The sequence below is a fragment of the Bos grunniens genome, chromosome X (genome assembly GCF_055505025.1).
Source record: "Bos grunniens cultivar Pamir isolate PY7600 chromosome X, Bosgru_T2T1.0, whole genome shotgun sequence".
Lineage (NCBI taxonomy): Eukaryota > Metazoa > Chordata > Mammalia > Artiodactyla > Bovidae > Bos > Bos grunniens.
The window spans coordinates 144,625,328-144,640,891 of record NC_141194.1 but is presented as its reverse complement, the minus strand read 5'-3'; the positions used below and the strand labels follow the sequence as shown (position 1 = coordinate 144,640,891).

The window sequence follows — 15,564 nt, the reverse complement described above, 5'->3', positions numbered from 1 at the left end:
ATCGACACTGACCATAGTTTACAGATACACGTTAAAATGGTGATAGAGGGCATCTTTGTTTTGTTGCTGCTTAAGGAACAACTCTTATATTTATCATTAAGTGCGATGCTTGTTTGTTGGTTTCAGACAGATAATTACTATTCTTGTTAAGAGTGCAACTTTCTATCACTCACTAACTCTAAATCTTAAAATGGGCAATGAATTTTTTCAAACACCTTCAGCATTTACTGTATCTTTTATTTCTTAGGAAATCTACTGACAGACTGCATCATATGAGTAGCTTTCATGGTATTAAAGAATTCACAGTCTGGAATAAAACTTTCCTAGTCACAAAGGGTTAATACTTCTCATACATTCCTAAATGTGTCTGGTTTCTTTTTTATTTAGAATATGAAACTGTTCTACAATTTGTGTATACAAACATGTCATAAGTTCATTTATTTAAGTTTCTGGTCAAGAATGCACTTACAATGCAGGGGTTAAAACATTAGGAAAAAAGCCTGAAATTTGGGACAGTAAAGATTTCTTAGAAATATGCAAAAATTACTGAGCATAAAGAAAAAGTGACAATTGAACTTCATAAAAATAAAACAAAAATAAAACTGCTCACCAAAAGACACAATAAGAAAGGGGATGGAAGCTACAGAATGGAAGAAAATAGTCATAATACATCTATCTAAATATAAAGAAAAAAAATTAAAAACTCAAAGAGAAAAAAATCAATTTTTAAATGGGCAAAAGATTTGGATACTTCTAAAAGACAGATAAATACCTAACAAACATACAAAAACAAACTCACATCATTTCACATGAGGAAAATGCAAAGTGAAAACCATAGTGGCAAACAACTATACACCCAAGAGAATAACTAAAAGTAAACACCAAGAGTTTGTAAAGATTCTCACTTTTTATTGGTCTGAGAAGAAACTGGTATAACTTCTTTAAAAGTGTTTGGCAGTTTCTAATAATGTCAAATAAATTAAATAAACATATATACACATATGACCCACCAATTCTAGTTCTAGGTATATAGCCAAAGGAAATGAGTATATATGTATGTCCACAAAAAAATTTGCTAAAAAGATCAACAACAGCTTAATTCATAATAGCCAAATAATGAGTATAACTTAAATGACTCTCAACAAGAAATGGATAAATTGTGGTATATTTAAACAAGGGACTACTACAAGCAATAAAAACAAGGAATTACTGATACCTGCAATAATAATGGATTTCAAAAGCGTTATTTTGAACAACAGAAGCCATACACAAAAGAATACACAGTGTTAGACTACATTTACATGAAGTTCAAGAAAAGCAACACGAACCCAAGATACACAAGTCAGTAGGACGGGAGGAGACACGAACTGGAGAGGGCAACGAGGGAGTTCTCTGGAACTGTTTCATATCTTGACCTCGGTTGTGGTTACCTGGATGTTTGCATGTATTAAAATAAATCCAGAGGTATATTTAAATGTTTCTGTATTTTACTATATGTAATTATATCTTGATAATAATAATGGAAACAAATTCCATTGTGCTATAACTACCTCAGTTATCAACTTAAGCTTAGGAAATACTGCCCTCCTACCAGTTCCTCTTCCAAATGTGTGATACAGACCCCTGACTTCAGCAGCACATGAACTCTGCAGTCTCAATTCCCCACTAGAAATCTACCCCTGCAATCTACTCTTCTCTTCTATATAGCCACACAGTATTCCTGCAATGACTTCCTTGTGTGCAGTATCTCTGAATAAGTCTACCTTACAGCCCTTTGCCCACATTCCAACAAGCGTATACTCTTCATATGATTTTCCTTTGATGGGAATACTATGCAAAATTCCTAGCACGGTATCTCTCAAATAACAATGACTTTATATATGTCCCCTTCATACTTCAACCTTTCCCCTCCTTCCATAGTCTTTTAATGAATGAGCGAGTGAGTCAAGTCGCTTAGTCGTGTCCGACTCTTTGCAACCCCATGGACTGTAGACTACCAGGCTTCTCCGTCCATGGGATTCTCCAGACAAGAACACTGGAGTGGGTTGCCATTTCCTTCTCCAGGGGATCTTCCCAACCCAGGGATCAAACTAGGTCTCCCGCGTTGCAGGCAGACGCTTTACCCTCTGAGCCACCAGGGAAGCTATTTTTAAAGTACCTTAGAACTGAGTAACAAAAATATTATATTTTTGAAATAGTTAAAATCCTACATTTGTATTTCAATACAAGCACTGTTAGACTTTGAATTATTTGATAAGCTCCAGCTCTCCACACACCAACAAAGGCCATATTTCTTTAAATGACTTAAAATCCTAAATTGACAGAAGAAGCTCTGAATTTCTCATAAGTCCCTGAAAAAGTTTTAACTGGAATTTCAGATAACAGCAATGTACACTCAAACACAGACAATACTATTTAAAAAAATACTTTGTTGAGACATCTATTTGTAAGCAATGGATACCAGTATTTATTCACTTATATACTTTAAAACCAAAAATTCACATCAACAGCTCCACTGACTGAATTCTATTCTCCAGGCCATAATACTGGAGTGGGTTGCCATGCCCTCCTTCAGGGGATCGTCCCAACTCAGGGATCGAACCCAGGTCTCCCACATTGCAGGAGGATTCTTTACCATCTGAGTCACCAGGGAAGGCCAGGAATACTGGAGTAGGTAGCCTATCCCTTCCCCAGTGGATCTTCCCAACCCAGGAATAGAACTGGGGTCTCCTGCATTGCAGGCAAACTCTTTACCAGCTGAGCTACCAGGGAAGCCCTATTTATTCATTGATATGCTTTAAAACCAAAAACTCACATCGATAGCTCCACTGACTGAATTCCAGGTGTTCACAATGTCCACCAATTTTGCTTTCTAGTTATATTTTCTATTTTTTCATTAGATCAGAATATAGTCATTAACATTCTCTTCATTCCATTTGTCACTCAGGCATTCTTCTATTTACTCATATAGCAAATATTTTAATTTTATAACAGGTATTCAACAAATATTTACTGAGTACCGACTTATATTAGGTAAATAAATAAATGGAAGAGACATTATATAACTTATAAGGTAAACTGCTTCCATAAATATACCGGTTACGGAGTACTGCAGCAATTGATTCCCCTCTATGCAGATGATCCATCACCTCTAGAAGTTGGATAATGACCTGTGCAGGAGGAAAAGAAGTCAATATTTACTATGAAAATCAACACTCGAATTTTCACATTTTGCTACCTTTGTAATATTCTACATAGTTTGTGATAAACAAAATGCACATCCATGTATCTAGTATCCATACTACAGCTTATGAAAATTAAGAAACTGAATCTGCAATAGTCAAAATACCTACAAAATTCAGTACTGAATCATTAAAAGAGTACTAGCTAATTTCATGTGAAATCATTAGCCAACAATTAACCATGGAAAAACCACCATGTAAACAGGAAGTTGGATTAAACGACAGTCAGAAGACCTGGGGGAGTCTGTGTGAAGCTGGGTGAGACACAGAAGCTAGAAGCAAAGAGCTGAGGCAAACATTTGACAAGCAGATTCAGACACGGCGTTGAATCCCAAGTTACCAGGGGGCCTTGAGGCCTGTGGGGACCACATGGAGGGTCCATAATTTTCCAAGTGATTGCTCAAAAGTAAGGATAGAGATATGCTTTTAAATACTTTTAAAACTTAAAGATATAAAATAGGTAATGGAGGTAGGAATGTTGCTTTTATGGGAAAGAGCAGGTGGGGTGGTAGTAACTATATGTTTTTAGTAGTGTGGATGCTTTGCATTGGCAATAAAGAATGTATTTAATGCATTCTATTAATTTCAACTATATTGGGAAGCAAAAGTGTATACTTTACATAAATGTTTATTAATAAAATCTATTTATTGCATTGGAAGGTAAAAGTGTACACTATCCAATTTAGTTTGTTCATATAATTATGCTTGTTACAAAACTCTGTGAAAACCTAAAATAATGAAGCTAGAGGGGAAAATTGTTCCCTGCCTTCTTCCTGTCCCTTAATTTAGGGACAAAAGCAAAAAAGCAGAAGAGAAAAAAGTACAGTTGATCCTTGAACAACACAGGTTTGAAATATGCAGGTCCACTTACATGTGGACTTTTTTCAATAAATATAGTATGCACATTTTTATTGTATACATCTTTAAATTAACTAAGTGTGGGGAAATGTTTGTGTTTGATTACAGATCATAATATGGAATCAAAAGAACTAGGGTTTGAGTCCTGATTCTACCCAAACTGTTTCAACTTCACATCCATGGGTGTACAATTTATCAATTCTTTTGTTTTTGTTTTTTTTTGAGACAGAGATAGCAATAAGAGAATTTTCAACTGCTTGGGGGCTGGTGCTCCTAACTGCTGTGTTGTATAAGGGTCAACTATACTCTATTTCTTGGGTCTTCAAAACTCTAAACAAGAAACAAATCAAATGAAAACACAGCATTTACATTTATTTGCACAATCACATTTTTCTGCTTATAATCCTGTAAAGAATCAAGTAAATTTATAATCAAGTAAAGAAACTGAGTAGCCTAAACAAAATAAAATATTTTAAGCATCTCAAAATCAACTGACTTTTGACTTACATTTTCTGAAAATGTTTAACCAGTTAGGGTTTTGAGATGCTGAGAAATTTTTCATTTTGCTTATTAGGTTACTTGATTTCTTAGAGGATGTGCCAAGAGAAAACCTATTATATCTAGATCACCGTTAGGAATCTGGGAATGTGAAAATAACTCATAAAACATCTTACCAATTATATCTAGGGTAGAACATAGAGGTCCCCAAATGAGGTATGCAAATTTTCATGTAATCCCATTGTTTTAAGCAATCCACTTGCTGCAGGTGGATCTCTGAGTCTAGGGCTCTCCCATCAAATTCTCCAGATAATAACCCTCTGGTCTCCAGAGGAGCAGAGATGGGGTACAGGGGACATTAGCCACTTATTTTAAAGACTTTCAAGGAACAGCCCATGTTTTCAATCTCATGACTCATTCCTGCCTTCTGCAGACCAGGCACCTCCAAGTCTTGAAATACTAGGAATTCTATGGGAAGAATGAGTTGGTTTCTCTCAAAACATGTAGGGGAAGATACTGGAGTTATAACTTCCTTTGCTAAAAGTAAAAGAAACATAAAATAAAATAGTTCCAACCTCACATCTGTCAGTGTTTCCACTCCTGTTCTCTTTGTCCTTTTGAATTTTTCCATTTCTTTACTCTCATTTTAATGGAGTTAAGAAGAAAGAGGAAGTAAGTGCATGTGATCAACTTATACAGGATATAAATGAAACCAACTTTTTAAACATGGGGTTTGTCTGATCAAATACATGTAGTAGAAAATTAACACTTCTTGTAATGTGGGGCTGGACCAGAGACAGAGCGACCAGAAATATGGAGACTGATAAGAAACTACTTCCAAAATGAAAGCATGAAATGAAAGCACAGACAAAAACTATGAGAATAGGAAGGAAGAACTAGGACCTGTGACAGATTACTGACAGATTTTAAAGGGAAAAGGAGACATATCAAAGATAAAATCTAAGTAACAGGAAGAAATGGTGATGATAGCAAGTGAGGTAGGGTATAGAAAGAAAGAAAAACATTGAAAACAAGGACAACAATGGTTTGTATACACATATTGAAATAACCCAGAGCACATCATATAGTATTTAATAGAAAATTGGAAATATAGTTCTAGATTTAGGTTCGAAGTAGAAATGAAAACACAGGAATATTTAGCCAGTTAAGTAACAGCTCAAGGGGTGAGATGGGGAAGTATTTACTCATGCCAGAATAAAGTGCAAATCCAATGAACACTTTTGTGCAAGAAACAGAGGAAGACAAGCTAGCAAAGAAATGAGACAATTGGTAGGAGGGAAACTAAGAGAAATGTGAAAAGAAGGATAGTTTAGAAGAAGAGTGGTCGGAGAGTATTCAACTGTTTCACTTTGTGCCCAAAGAAATACACAGCTAAATGATTTGACAGCTATAAAGTCCATGATGATCTCTTTTCAAGGGTAGTTCCATATCAGTGTCACACTGAAGTGGTTTAAAAAATAAAACAGAAATAAATACATTTTTAATAACTTGGGAGTAATTCAAATACACCAGGGAATTACTCTATAGTGAAGGTGGTCCTCAAACAAGAGAAATAGAGATGATTAAATGATTGGGGGACAATCAAGTAGTCACTTAGAAAAATAAACAGGATGCACACCTCTTCATTTCATACACTGAATAAATTCCAGAAGGATCAAAGATTTAAAGGTAAAAAAAGGAAGCTTTGAAGCAGGACCAAAGAAAACTAAAGTGAAATTATTTATGATTTAGTGGAGAAGGTAAGCAGCACCTAGAGGCCAGGAACCATAAAGGAAAAAAACTGTTAAAGCTGATTATAGCAAAAAATTAGAACTCTGTACTTCAAAAATGCCACAAAGTCAAATGGAATCTGATAAAGTAGGAAAAAAATTCACAATACCCGACAAACAGTTAATGATTTTAACTTACACACTTAATCAGTAAAACACTATAGAAAAAATGAGCAAATAATATAAACAGAAGGTGCACAGAAAATAAGAATCATTAATAAGCAAATAATTGTAATTTAAAATGAGGCACTGTTCCCATCATAGGATTTACACAAACATACACACATAAATGAAATCTGTTTATATTTTTTATTAGTGAAAGGGGATATGGGTTTTGAGGGTGGCAGAGAGAGATGGTCACTTTTCATCCTAAACTTTTTTATTCAATTTATTTCTAAACAAAGCTGGCAAGAATGCAGCAAAAGGCATGAGAAGGACTGGCCATGAGGGAGGAGGAAAACCAAAGAGGTGTAGTAATTTAGAAGGTAAATGAAAGTGTTATAGGAAGTAATTTAGAAGGTAACCAAATGTGTCCAATGTTGCTGAGAGGTTAAGTGATAAATGGAGAACAACAACTTGGTGTGGTAACTGGGAGGTCACTGGTCACCTGGATAAGAAGTGTTTACATGGAATGGTGGCAAAAAGGCTCATTATTGTGAGTTTAAGAGAGAATGAAGACAGGAAATAAGCACATACAACACTTACTTAGCAAGAGATATAAATAGGTAGTAGCCTGGAAAATCCCATGGACAGAGGAGAATGGCAGGCTACAGTCCACAGGATCGCAAAGATTCAGACTCAACTGAGCAACCAAGCACAACAGATGGAATGAGATATAGGATGGAAGTAGACAATGTTTTGTTTTACTTTGTTTTAGTAACAGGAGATACTAGAGCAGGTATATCTGAAAAGCATTACATTAAAAAAAAAAAAAAAACTCCCACAAGAAAACATAAGCAGAACACTTTTGACATAAATGGATCTTTTTGGATCTGTCTCTTAGAGTAATGGAAATAAAAACAAAAATAAACAAATGGTACCTAATTAAACTCAAAAGCATTTGTACAGTAAAGAAACCATAAACAAAACAGAAAGACAATCTACAGAATGGAAGAAAATATTTGCAAATGATGTGACTAACAAGGGATTAATCTCCAAAATATACAAATAGCTTGTACAACTTCATATTTAAAAAAATGAACAATTCAATAAAAAAATGGGCAAAAGATGAAAAGCCAATTTCACACCATGTAAGGAAAGCCCTGTGTACGAACTAAGCCAATGTTATATAAAAGAAATTTTAAGAGTTTCTATAATCATAGGTCTTCAACTAAAATTTTGATTAAGTACAGTGAGATAAGAAAGCTGACAGAAGATGTAAATAGACATTTCTCTAAAGAAGATATACGGATGGCCAAAGGCACACTAAAAGATGCTCAAAACTGCTGCTGCTACTGCTGCTGCTAAGTCACGTCAGTCGTGTCCAACTCTGTGTGACCCCATAGACGGCAGCCCACCAGGCTCCCCTGTCCCTGGGATCCTCCAGGCAACAACACTGGAGTGGGTTGCCATTTCCTTTTCCAATGCATGAAAGTGAAAAGTGAAAGTGAAGTCGCTCAGTCGTGTCTGACTCTTCCCGACTCCATGGACTGCAGCCTACCAGGCTCCTCCGTCCATGGGGTTTTCCAGGCAAGAGTACTGGAGTGGGGTGCCATTGCCTTCTCCACAACACTGCTACTTAGAGGAATGCAAATCAAAACTAAAATGAAGTATCACCTCACACTGGTCAGAATGGCCATCATCAAAGTCTACAAATAATAAATGCTGGAGAGGGTATGGAGAAAAGGGAACCCTAGTAAACTGTTGATGGGACTATAAACTGGTGTAGCCTCTATGGAGAGCAATATGGAGGTTCCTTTAAAAACTAAAAATAGAGCCACTGTATGATCCTGAAATCCCACTCCATATATCTGCAAAAAGCTGTACTTTGAAAAGATACACATTGCACCCCAATCTTTACTGCAGTGCTGTTTACAACAGCCAAGACATGGAAACAATTTAAATGTTCACTGACAGATGAATAGATAAAGAAGATGTGGTACATATACATAATGGAATACTACTCAGTCATAAAAAGGAATGAAATAATGCCATTTGCAGCAACATGAATGGACCTAGAGATATCATACTAAGTGAAGTAAGCCAGGGAGAGAAAAACAAACATTATGACATTGCTTATGTGTAGAACCTAAAAAAAAATTATACAAATAGAACCTAAAAAAAAAATTATACAAATGAACATATTTACAAAACAGAAATAGGCCCACTGATACAGAAAACAAACTATGCTTATCAAAGGGGAAAGGGGGGAGGAGGGATACATTAGGAATTCTAGATTAACATATAGACACTACTATAAATAAAATAAAATATAAGGTCCTACTGTATAACACAGGAAACTCTACTTGATATTTTATAATAATAATAAGGGGTAAGAATCTGAAAAAGAATATATGTCTTTGTGTGTATAACTGAATCATTGTACTGTACACTTGGAACTAACACAATATTGTGAATCAACTGTACTTCAATTAAAAATTAAGTAAAAATGCAAACTAAAAGAAGTACAATACTATGAAATAAATTTCAAAAGCACATAAGGTAATACCAGATGACATATAGACACACACATATACATACATAGAAAAAGCATAAAAATATTCATAGGAATGATAAGAAAATTTGGCACAGTTGTTACCTCAAGAGAAGAAGGGTGAGGAATGCAATTGGGGAGGGATACACTAGGAGTTCTGCCTGAATCTAACATCTTGCTAAGCATCTGAAACAAAAATGGTAAAACATTAAGATATTGCACAGTTGCTTCCCTGTGGCTCACCTGGTAAAGAATCCGCCTGCAATGCGGGAGACCTGGGTTCGATCTCTGGGATGGGAAGATCCCCTGAAGACGGGAAAGGCTACCCACTCCAGTATTCTGGCCTGGAGAATTCCATGGACTGTATAGTCCATGGGGTTGCAAAGAGTCAGACATGACTAAGCAACTTTCACTATGTGATCGTTTGTTATACTGGCCTCTGTACTTTTCCCTGCAGGGCTTCCTTGGTGGCTAGTTGTAAAGAATCCACCTGCTAATGCAGGAGATGTGGGTACAATCCCTGGGTTAGGAAGATCCTTTGGAGAAGAAAATGGCAACTCATTCCAGTATTCTTGTCTGGGAAATCCCACGGACAAGAGGAGCCTGGTGGACTACAGCCGGGTTGCAAAGAGTCGGAAAGGACTTAGCAACTAAAGAACAACTTTTCCCTATGCTTGAAATGTTTTAATAAAAGAAACAAAGAAAGTATCATGTATTATCTCTGCCCTAAAGTAGGGACTGTGTAGACAAGCAGACAAGACATGACATATAAAGGCCAACATTTAAGGGAAAAAAAAGGACAGGACAAATATATACCTAGACACATACTGTAATTAAAAAGATAAAATTCTCCATGGCCATAAATACTCTGACAAATAAAAGGGAGACTAGTTGTTACTCAGAGCACACACATGACAAAAATCTAATTGTGGTTTTGCCTTTAAAATATTCTACTTGGATCACAAGAAATAAAACTGACAAGACTGTTTCTGATAGCTGAGATATCTTGCATAAGCTCAACTAATTTTACTCTCAAGCATTTATTTTAAGTAACTCACAAATCTAATAATTCTCAATCACCTGTCATACACTTAGATAATATTTCAAATAGAGATTCTAGTTTATGACTTAGTATTTAATTAAACCCCACAGTCTCACTTTCCTACCCTATCTAAGAACCAACAGCTTTAAAAATAATGAGATTTGAGATATGCCTAGCCAATTTCACACCATGTAAGGAAAGCCCTGCTTATGAACTAAGCTGATGTTATATAAAAGAAATTCTGAGAGTTTCTATAATCATATGTCTTCAACTAAAATTTTGAGTACAGTGAGAAAAGAAGGCTGATAGAAAAGATCAGTGAAAAGTGCTAAACATTACAAAATCGAAACATGGCAACCTGTAGAAAAGTTGTACATAATTGCTCTTCTCTCTAAATCAAGTTATATGTAGCAGTGTCATGAAAAATTCAAAATCATTTTGAAATCCCAAACTTTGGAATTTAAGGAACAGAAATAGTTTGTTACTTAAAGGTTAACTTTTAACATGTCACAGACTATTGAATCCTCCAGCTTTCACACATGACAGACACCACACTCCCCTCCCACCCATGGCACTGAGGTCCTACCCTAAAACAATAGAGCACGAGATTTGAGCTGGGTGATGATTTTTCCCTAGAGAAATTCTGAAACCAACTAGAACCATGTAGAATGTTCCCACATAAGCACCCCTAACAAAATGTGCAAGGCTACAAAGAATAACAGTTGCACTGTACAAATGGCTGCAGTGACAGCTGATTTCAGAATATACCCTTTATGTAAGAGATCAGCCTGCCTGGCTTCCTCCAACCAAATATACTGGAGCCCCACGTTCCATAACCCATAGGTTTCTTCCTTCCCCTGGCTGTATGCCAAGACTGACACACTCTTAATAATTTCACCTTTATTGCTGCAGTCACGGGGGTAACCTGCCCCACATGGTCACTACCATCTTGCTCTTTATTGATGTACCTACACCATGCAGTTCCACTGCTCTTTGCAATAATACCACTCCTTCCTTCTTCAGTGTGATCCAATGGAAGTCCCTTTTCATACTGACACTTATAAAAAGCTTTATGGATGCCTTTGGGATATATTGTTGGTTAATGGAATCATTTGTCTTTTACCAATGTTGAAGGAAGTTATTGTCCTTGTATTAATGTAATTCTATCTGATTTTCTAATAGTTACTGTTTTTATATAATAAGGGCTAAAATTCATCTTAATATACTTAATTTCTCTGACCCAGTCAACCTCAGTCTGAGGTTAAGTACACCCCACTACCCATTCACCTGGTTAAAAAAGTATTCATTTCCCATCATTCCCCTCTCCAGTGTTTCTCTGGAAAGTTACTAATTTGTCTCAGGCTCTTCAAAGTCCATTCTATACAATCCATTCTATATAACAGACTGTGAACTGTTACATACACATCTTGCAAGAAAATAGAGGTGAGAAGTGAAAATATGGGTAAGAAAAAATAAAAACTATCATTTACATCAGTGGTCCTCAAACTTCACTACGTATTAGAGTTTTCTGGAGAGCAAGATGAACACAGACAGCTGGGCTCTACCTCTGAGTTTCTCAGTCAGTTGATGAGGGATGGATCCAGAGAATTTGCTTTTCTAAGAGGTTGAAAAAGAATGCTGCTGCTGCTGCTAGACCATGAATGACACTTTAAGGTCTAAGATTTACAGATAACATGAAAGTTTTTATAAAAAGTCCAGAAGAATTTTTTAGTTCATTGATTCCTATGATTCCTAAAATGTTGACATTCACTCTTGCCATCTCCTGTTTGACCACTTCCAATTTGCCTTCATTCATGATCATTCCAGGTTCCTATGCAATATTGCTCTTTATAGCATCAGACCTTGCTTCCATCACCAGTCACATCCACAAATGGGTGTTGTTTTGCTTTGGCTCTGTCTCTTCATTCTTTCTGGAGTTATCTCTCCACTGATCTCCAGTAGCATATTGGGCACCTACCGACGTGGTGAGTTCATCTTTCAGTGTCCTATCTTTTTGCCTTTTCATACTGTTCATGGGGTTCTCAAGGCAAGAATACTGAAGTGGTTTGTCATTCCCTTCTCCAGTGGACCACATTTTGACAATGCCAAAGAATGCTAAAACTACCGCACAATTGCACTCATCTCACACGCTGGTAAATGCTCAAAATTCTCCAAGCCAGGCTTCAACAATATGTGAACTGTGAACTTCCAGATGTTCAAGCTGGTTTTAGAAAAGGCAGAGGAACCAGAGATCAAATTGCCAACATCCATCCACTGGATCATGGAAAAAGCAAGAGAGTTCCAGAAAAACATCTATTTCTGCTTTACTGACTATGCCAAAGCCTTTGACTGTGTGGATCACAATAAACTGTGGAAAACTCTGAAAGAGATGGGAATACCAGACCACCTGACCTGCCTCCTGAGAAACCTGTATGCAGGTCAGGAAACAACAGTTAGAACTGTAAATAGAGCAACAGATTGGTTCCAAATCAGGAAAGGAGTACATCAAGGCCGTATATTGTCACCCTGCTTATTTAACTTATATGCAGAGTACATCATGAGAAACGCTGGGCTGGATGAAGCACAAGCTGGAATCAAGATTGTCAGGAGAAATATCAATAACCTCAGATATGCAGATGACACCACTCTTATGGCAGAAAGTGAAGAAGAACTAAAGAGCCTCTTGATGAATGAATGAGGAGAGTGAAAAAGTTGGCTTAAAGCTCAACATTCAGAAAACTAAGATGATGGCATCTGGTCCCATTATTTCATGGCAAAAAGATGGGGAAACAGTGGAAACAGCGGCTGACTTTATTTTGTGGGGCTCCAAAATCACTGCAGATGGTGATTGCAGCCATGAAATTAAAAGACACTTACTCCTCAGAAGAAAAGTTATGACCAACCTAGACAGCATATTAAAAAGCAGACATTTCTTTGCCAACAAAAGTCCGTCTAGTCAAGGCTATGGTTTTCCAGTAGTCATGTATGAATGTGAAAGTTGGACTATAAAGAAAGCTGAGTGCGGAAGAATTGATGCTTTTGAACGGTGGTGTTGGAGAAGACTCTTGAGAGTCCCTTGGACTGCAAGAAGATCCAATCAGTCCATCCTAAAGGAGATCAGTCCTGAGCGTTCATTGGAAGGACTGATGTTGAAGCTGAAACTCCGATACTGTGGCCACCTGATGCAAAGAGCTGACTCATTTGAAAAGACCCTGATGCTGGGAACGATTGCAGGTGGGAGAAGGAGACAACAGAGGATGAGATGGTTGGACGGCATCACCGACTCAAGGGATATGAGTTTGAATAAACTCCAGGAGCTGGTGATGGACAGTGAGGCCTGGAGTGCTGCAGTCCATGGGGTAGCAAAGAGTCAGATATGACTGAGCAACTGAACTGAACTGAGCAGAATTAACTGGAAAACTAACACTGTAAATCGACTACTACAAGAATATCAGTTCCACAAAGACATAGATTTGTAAGATAACTAGGAATAAGCTTAAAAAGAATGTGAAAGACTTATAAAAATAAAATTTCACAAAATAATTTTTTAAAATGTGAGTCACTTAGTCATGTCTGACTCTTTGTGACCCTATGGACTGTAGCCTGCCAAGCTCCTCTGTCCATGGGATTCTCCAGGCAAGAATACTGAAGTGGCTGCCATGCCCTCCTCCAGGGGATCTTCCCAACCTAGGGATCAAACCAGATATTCCGCATTGCAGGCAAATTCTTTACCGTCTGAGCCCCCAGGAAAGGACCCGAATAAATGAATACATGGACACAGATACCCCCCCACACAGAATATTGAAGAACAGACATTTTACACAAAATTCATATAGAAATGCAATGCAATCTGAATCAAATTAGCAAAGGGTCAGATTTTTATTGTGGAGGAGGATGGATATTTTACATGTTGAAACTATAGTTCAATGGGAGATGTAACACATAAAAATTGCCCAAATCTTTTTTTTAAGTAAGGGGGGAAGCAACTTCCACTTGATGCAACTATTAAGGCACAGTAACTATTAAAACAGTGTGGTACTAGTGTGGGAACAGACAAAAGGATCAACAGAACAGAATCTAAAAATAGATCAAAATAAATATGGTTATTAACTATGGTGAATGTGGTAGTCACAATTAGCAAAAAAAGATGAAATTCTCAATAAATATTTGTGAGGAAACTGGATACATTAGTGGGAAAAAATAGAAGTTCTCTCTATACCATATATATACACCTCAGAGGAATTAAATCTCTACATATGAAAAAATATATAAAAGTAGTAGAATAATATAAAGGAGATTTTTTTCCTATTTAATGTTCACATTTTCAAATTACAAAAAATGCAGTTTATTTTCTTGTTTTTAATTGCAGTTAACATACAATATTATATTAGTTTCAGGTATACAAAATAGTAACTTAATATTTTTATAGAACACACTCCATACAAAAAGGACATTCCCTGTACTGTAAATTACATCCTTGTAACTATTTTATACTTAGTAGTCTGTACCTCTTAATCCCCTTCACCTAGTTTGCTCCTCCTGCCACTTCCTATCCTTGGGTAACAACTAGTTTGTTCTCCCTATCTGTGAGTCTGTTTCTATTTTGTTATAATTGTTCATCTGTTTCATTTTTTAGATTCCACAGGTTAGTGAAAACACTGTATTGGACTTTCTCTGTCTGGCTTATTTCAGTAGGTACAAAACCGTCCAGGTCTATCCATGTTGACACAACTGCAAAATTTCATTTTTTATGACTAATATGCCATTGTATATATATACCAAGTCTTCTTCATTAGCCCATCTGTTGATGGATAACTGAGTAGTATTTCATTGTTTATATATACCAAATCTTTATTAATTCATCTATTGATGTATATCTAGGGTGTTTCCATATCTTGGCTATTATGAATAATGCTATGAACACTGGGGTGCATATATCTTTTCTAATTAGTATTTTTGTTTTCTTTTTAACTTTTATTTATGTACTTATTTTTGGCTGTGCTGGGTCTTCATTGCTGCTAGGGCTTTTCTCTAGCTGCAGAGAGTGGGGGCTACTCTCTAGTTGCTGTGTGCAGGCTTCTCATTGCAGTGGCCTCTCTTGTTGTGGAGCTCAGGCTCTAGAGCGTGCAGGCTCAGTGGTTGTGGCTTCAGGACTCTAGAGCACAGGCTCAGAAGTTGTGGCACACGGGCTTAGTTGCTCCACAGCATGTGGGATCTTCCCGGAACAGGGATCAAACCTGTGTCTCCTGCATTGGCAGGCAGATTCTTCACCACTGAGTCACCAAGGAAGTTTCAGTTTAATGCTCATCATACATAAAGTAGTCCCCCCAAAATCATTTATAAAGATGAGGAACCCAACGGGCAAGTATTTGAACAGGCCTTTCCTAGAAGAACAACAACAAAGAAGCAGAAGAAGAGAGGTTCAACCTCAATTTGTGTGTGTGCGTGTGTCAGAAACCAAGAGAAACTCACAGCATGTTA

General features: G+C 36.8%; 1 protein-coding gene across 5 annotated transcripts in view; it reads right to left on the bottom strand.

Annotated features, from left to right (window-relative positions):
• KLHL13 (kelch like family member 13) overlaps nt 1-15,564 on the bottom strand; it is a 196,546-nt gene that overhangs the window by 112,236 nt on the left and 68,746 nt on the right. For 4 of the 5 annotated variants that reach the window (XM_086388275.1, XM_086388281.1, XM_086388280.1 and 1 more), the window contains exon 2: nt 3,097-3,170. The exons of the other annotated variant lie outside the window; for it this stretch is intronic. In XM_086388275.1, the coding sequence (XP_086244401.1) occupies nt 3,097-3,146 (50 nt within the window). In that variant the 5' untranslated portion in view covers nt 3,147-3,170. The remainder of the gene's footprint in view (nt 1-3,096; nt 3,171-15,564) is intronic. 5 annotated transcript variants of the gene reach the window in all.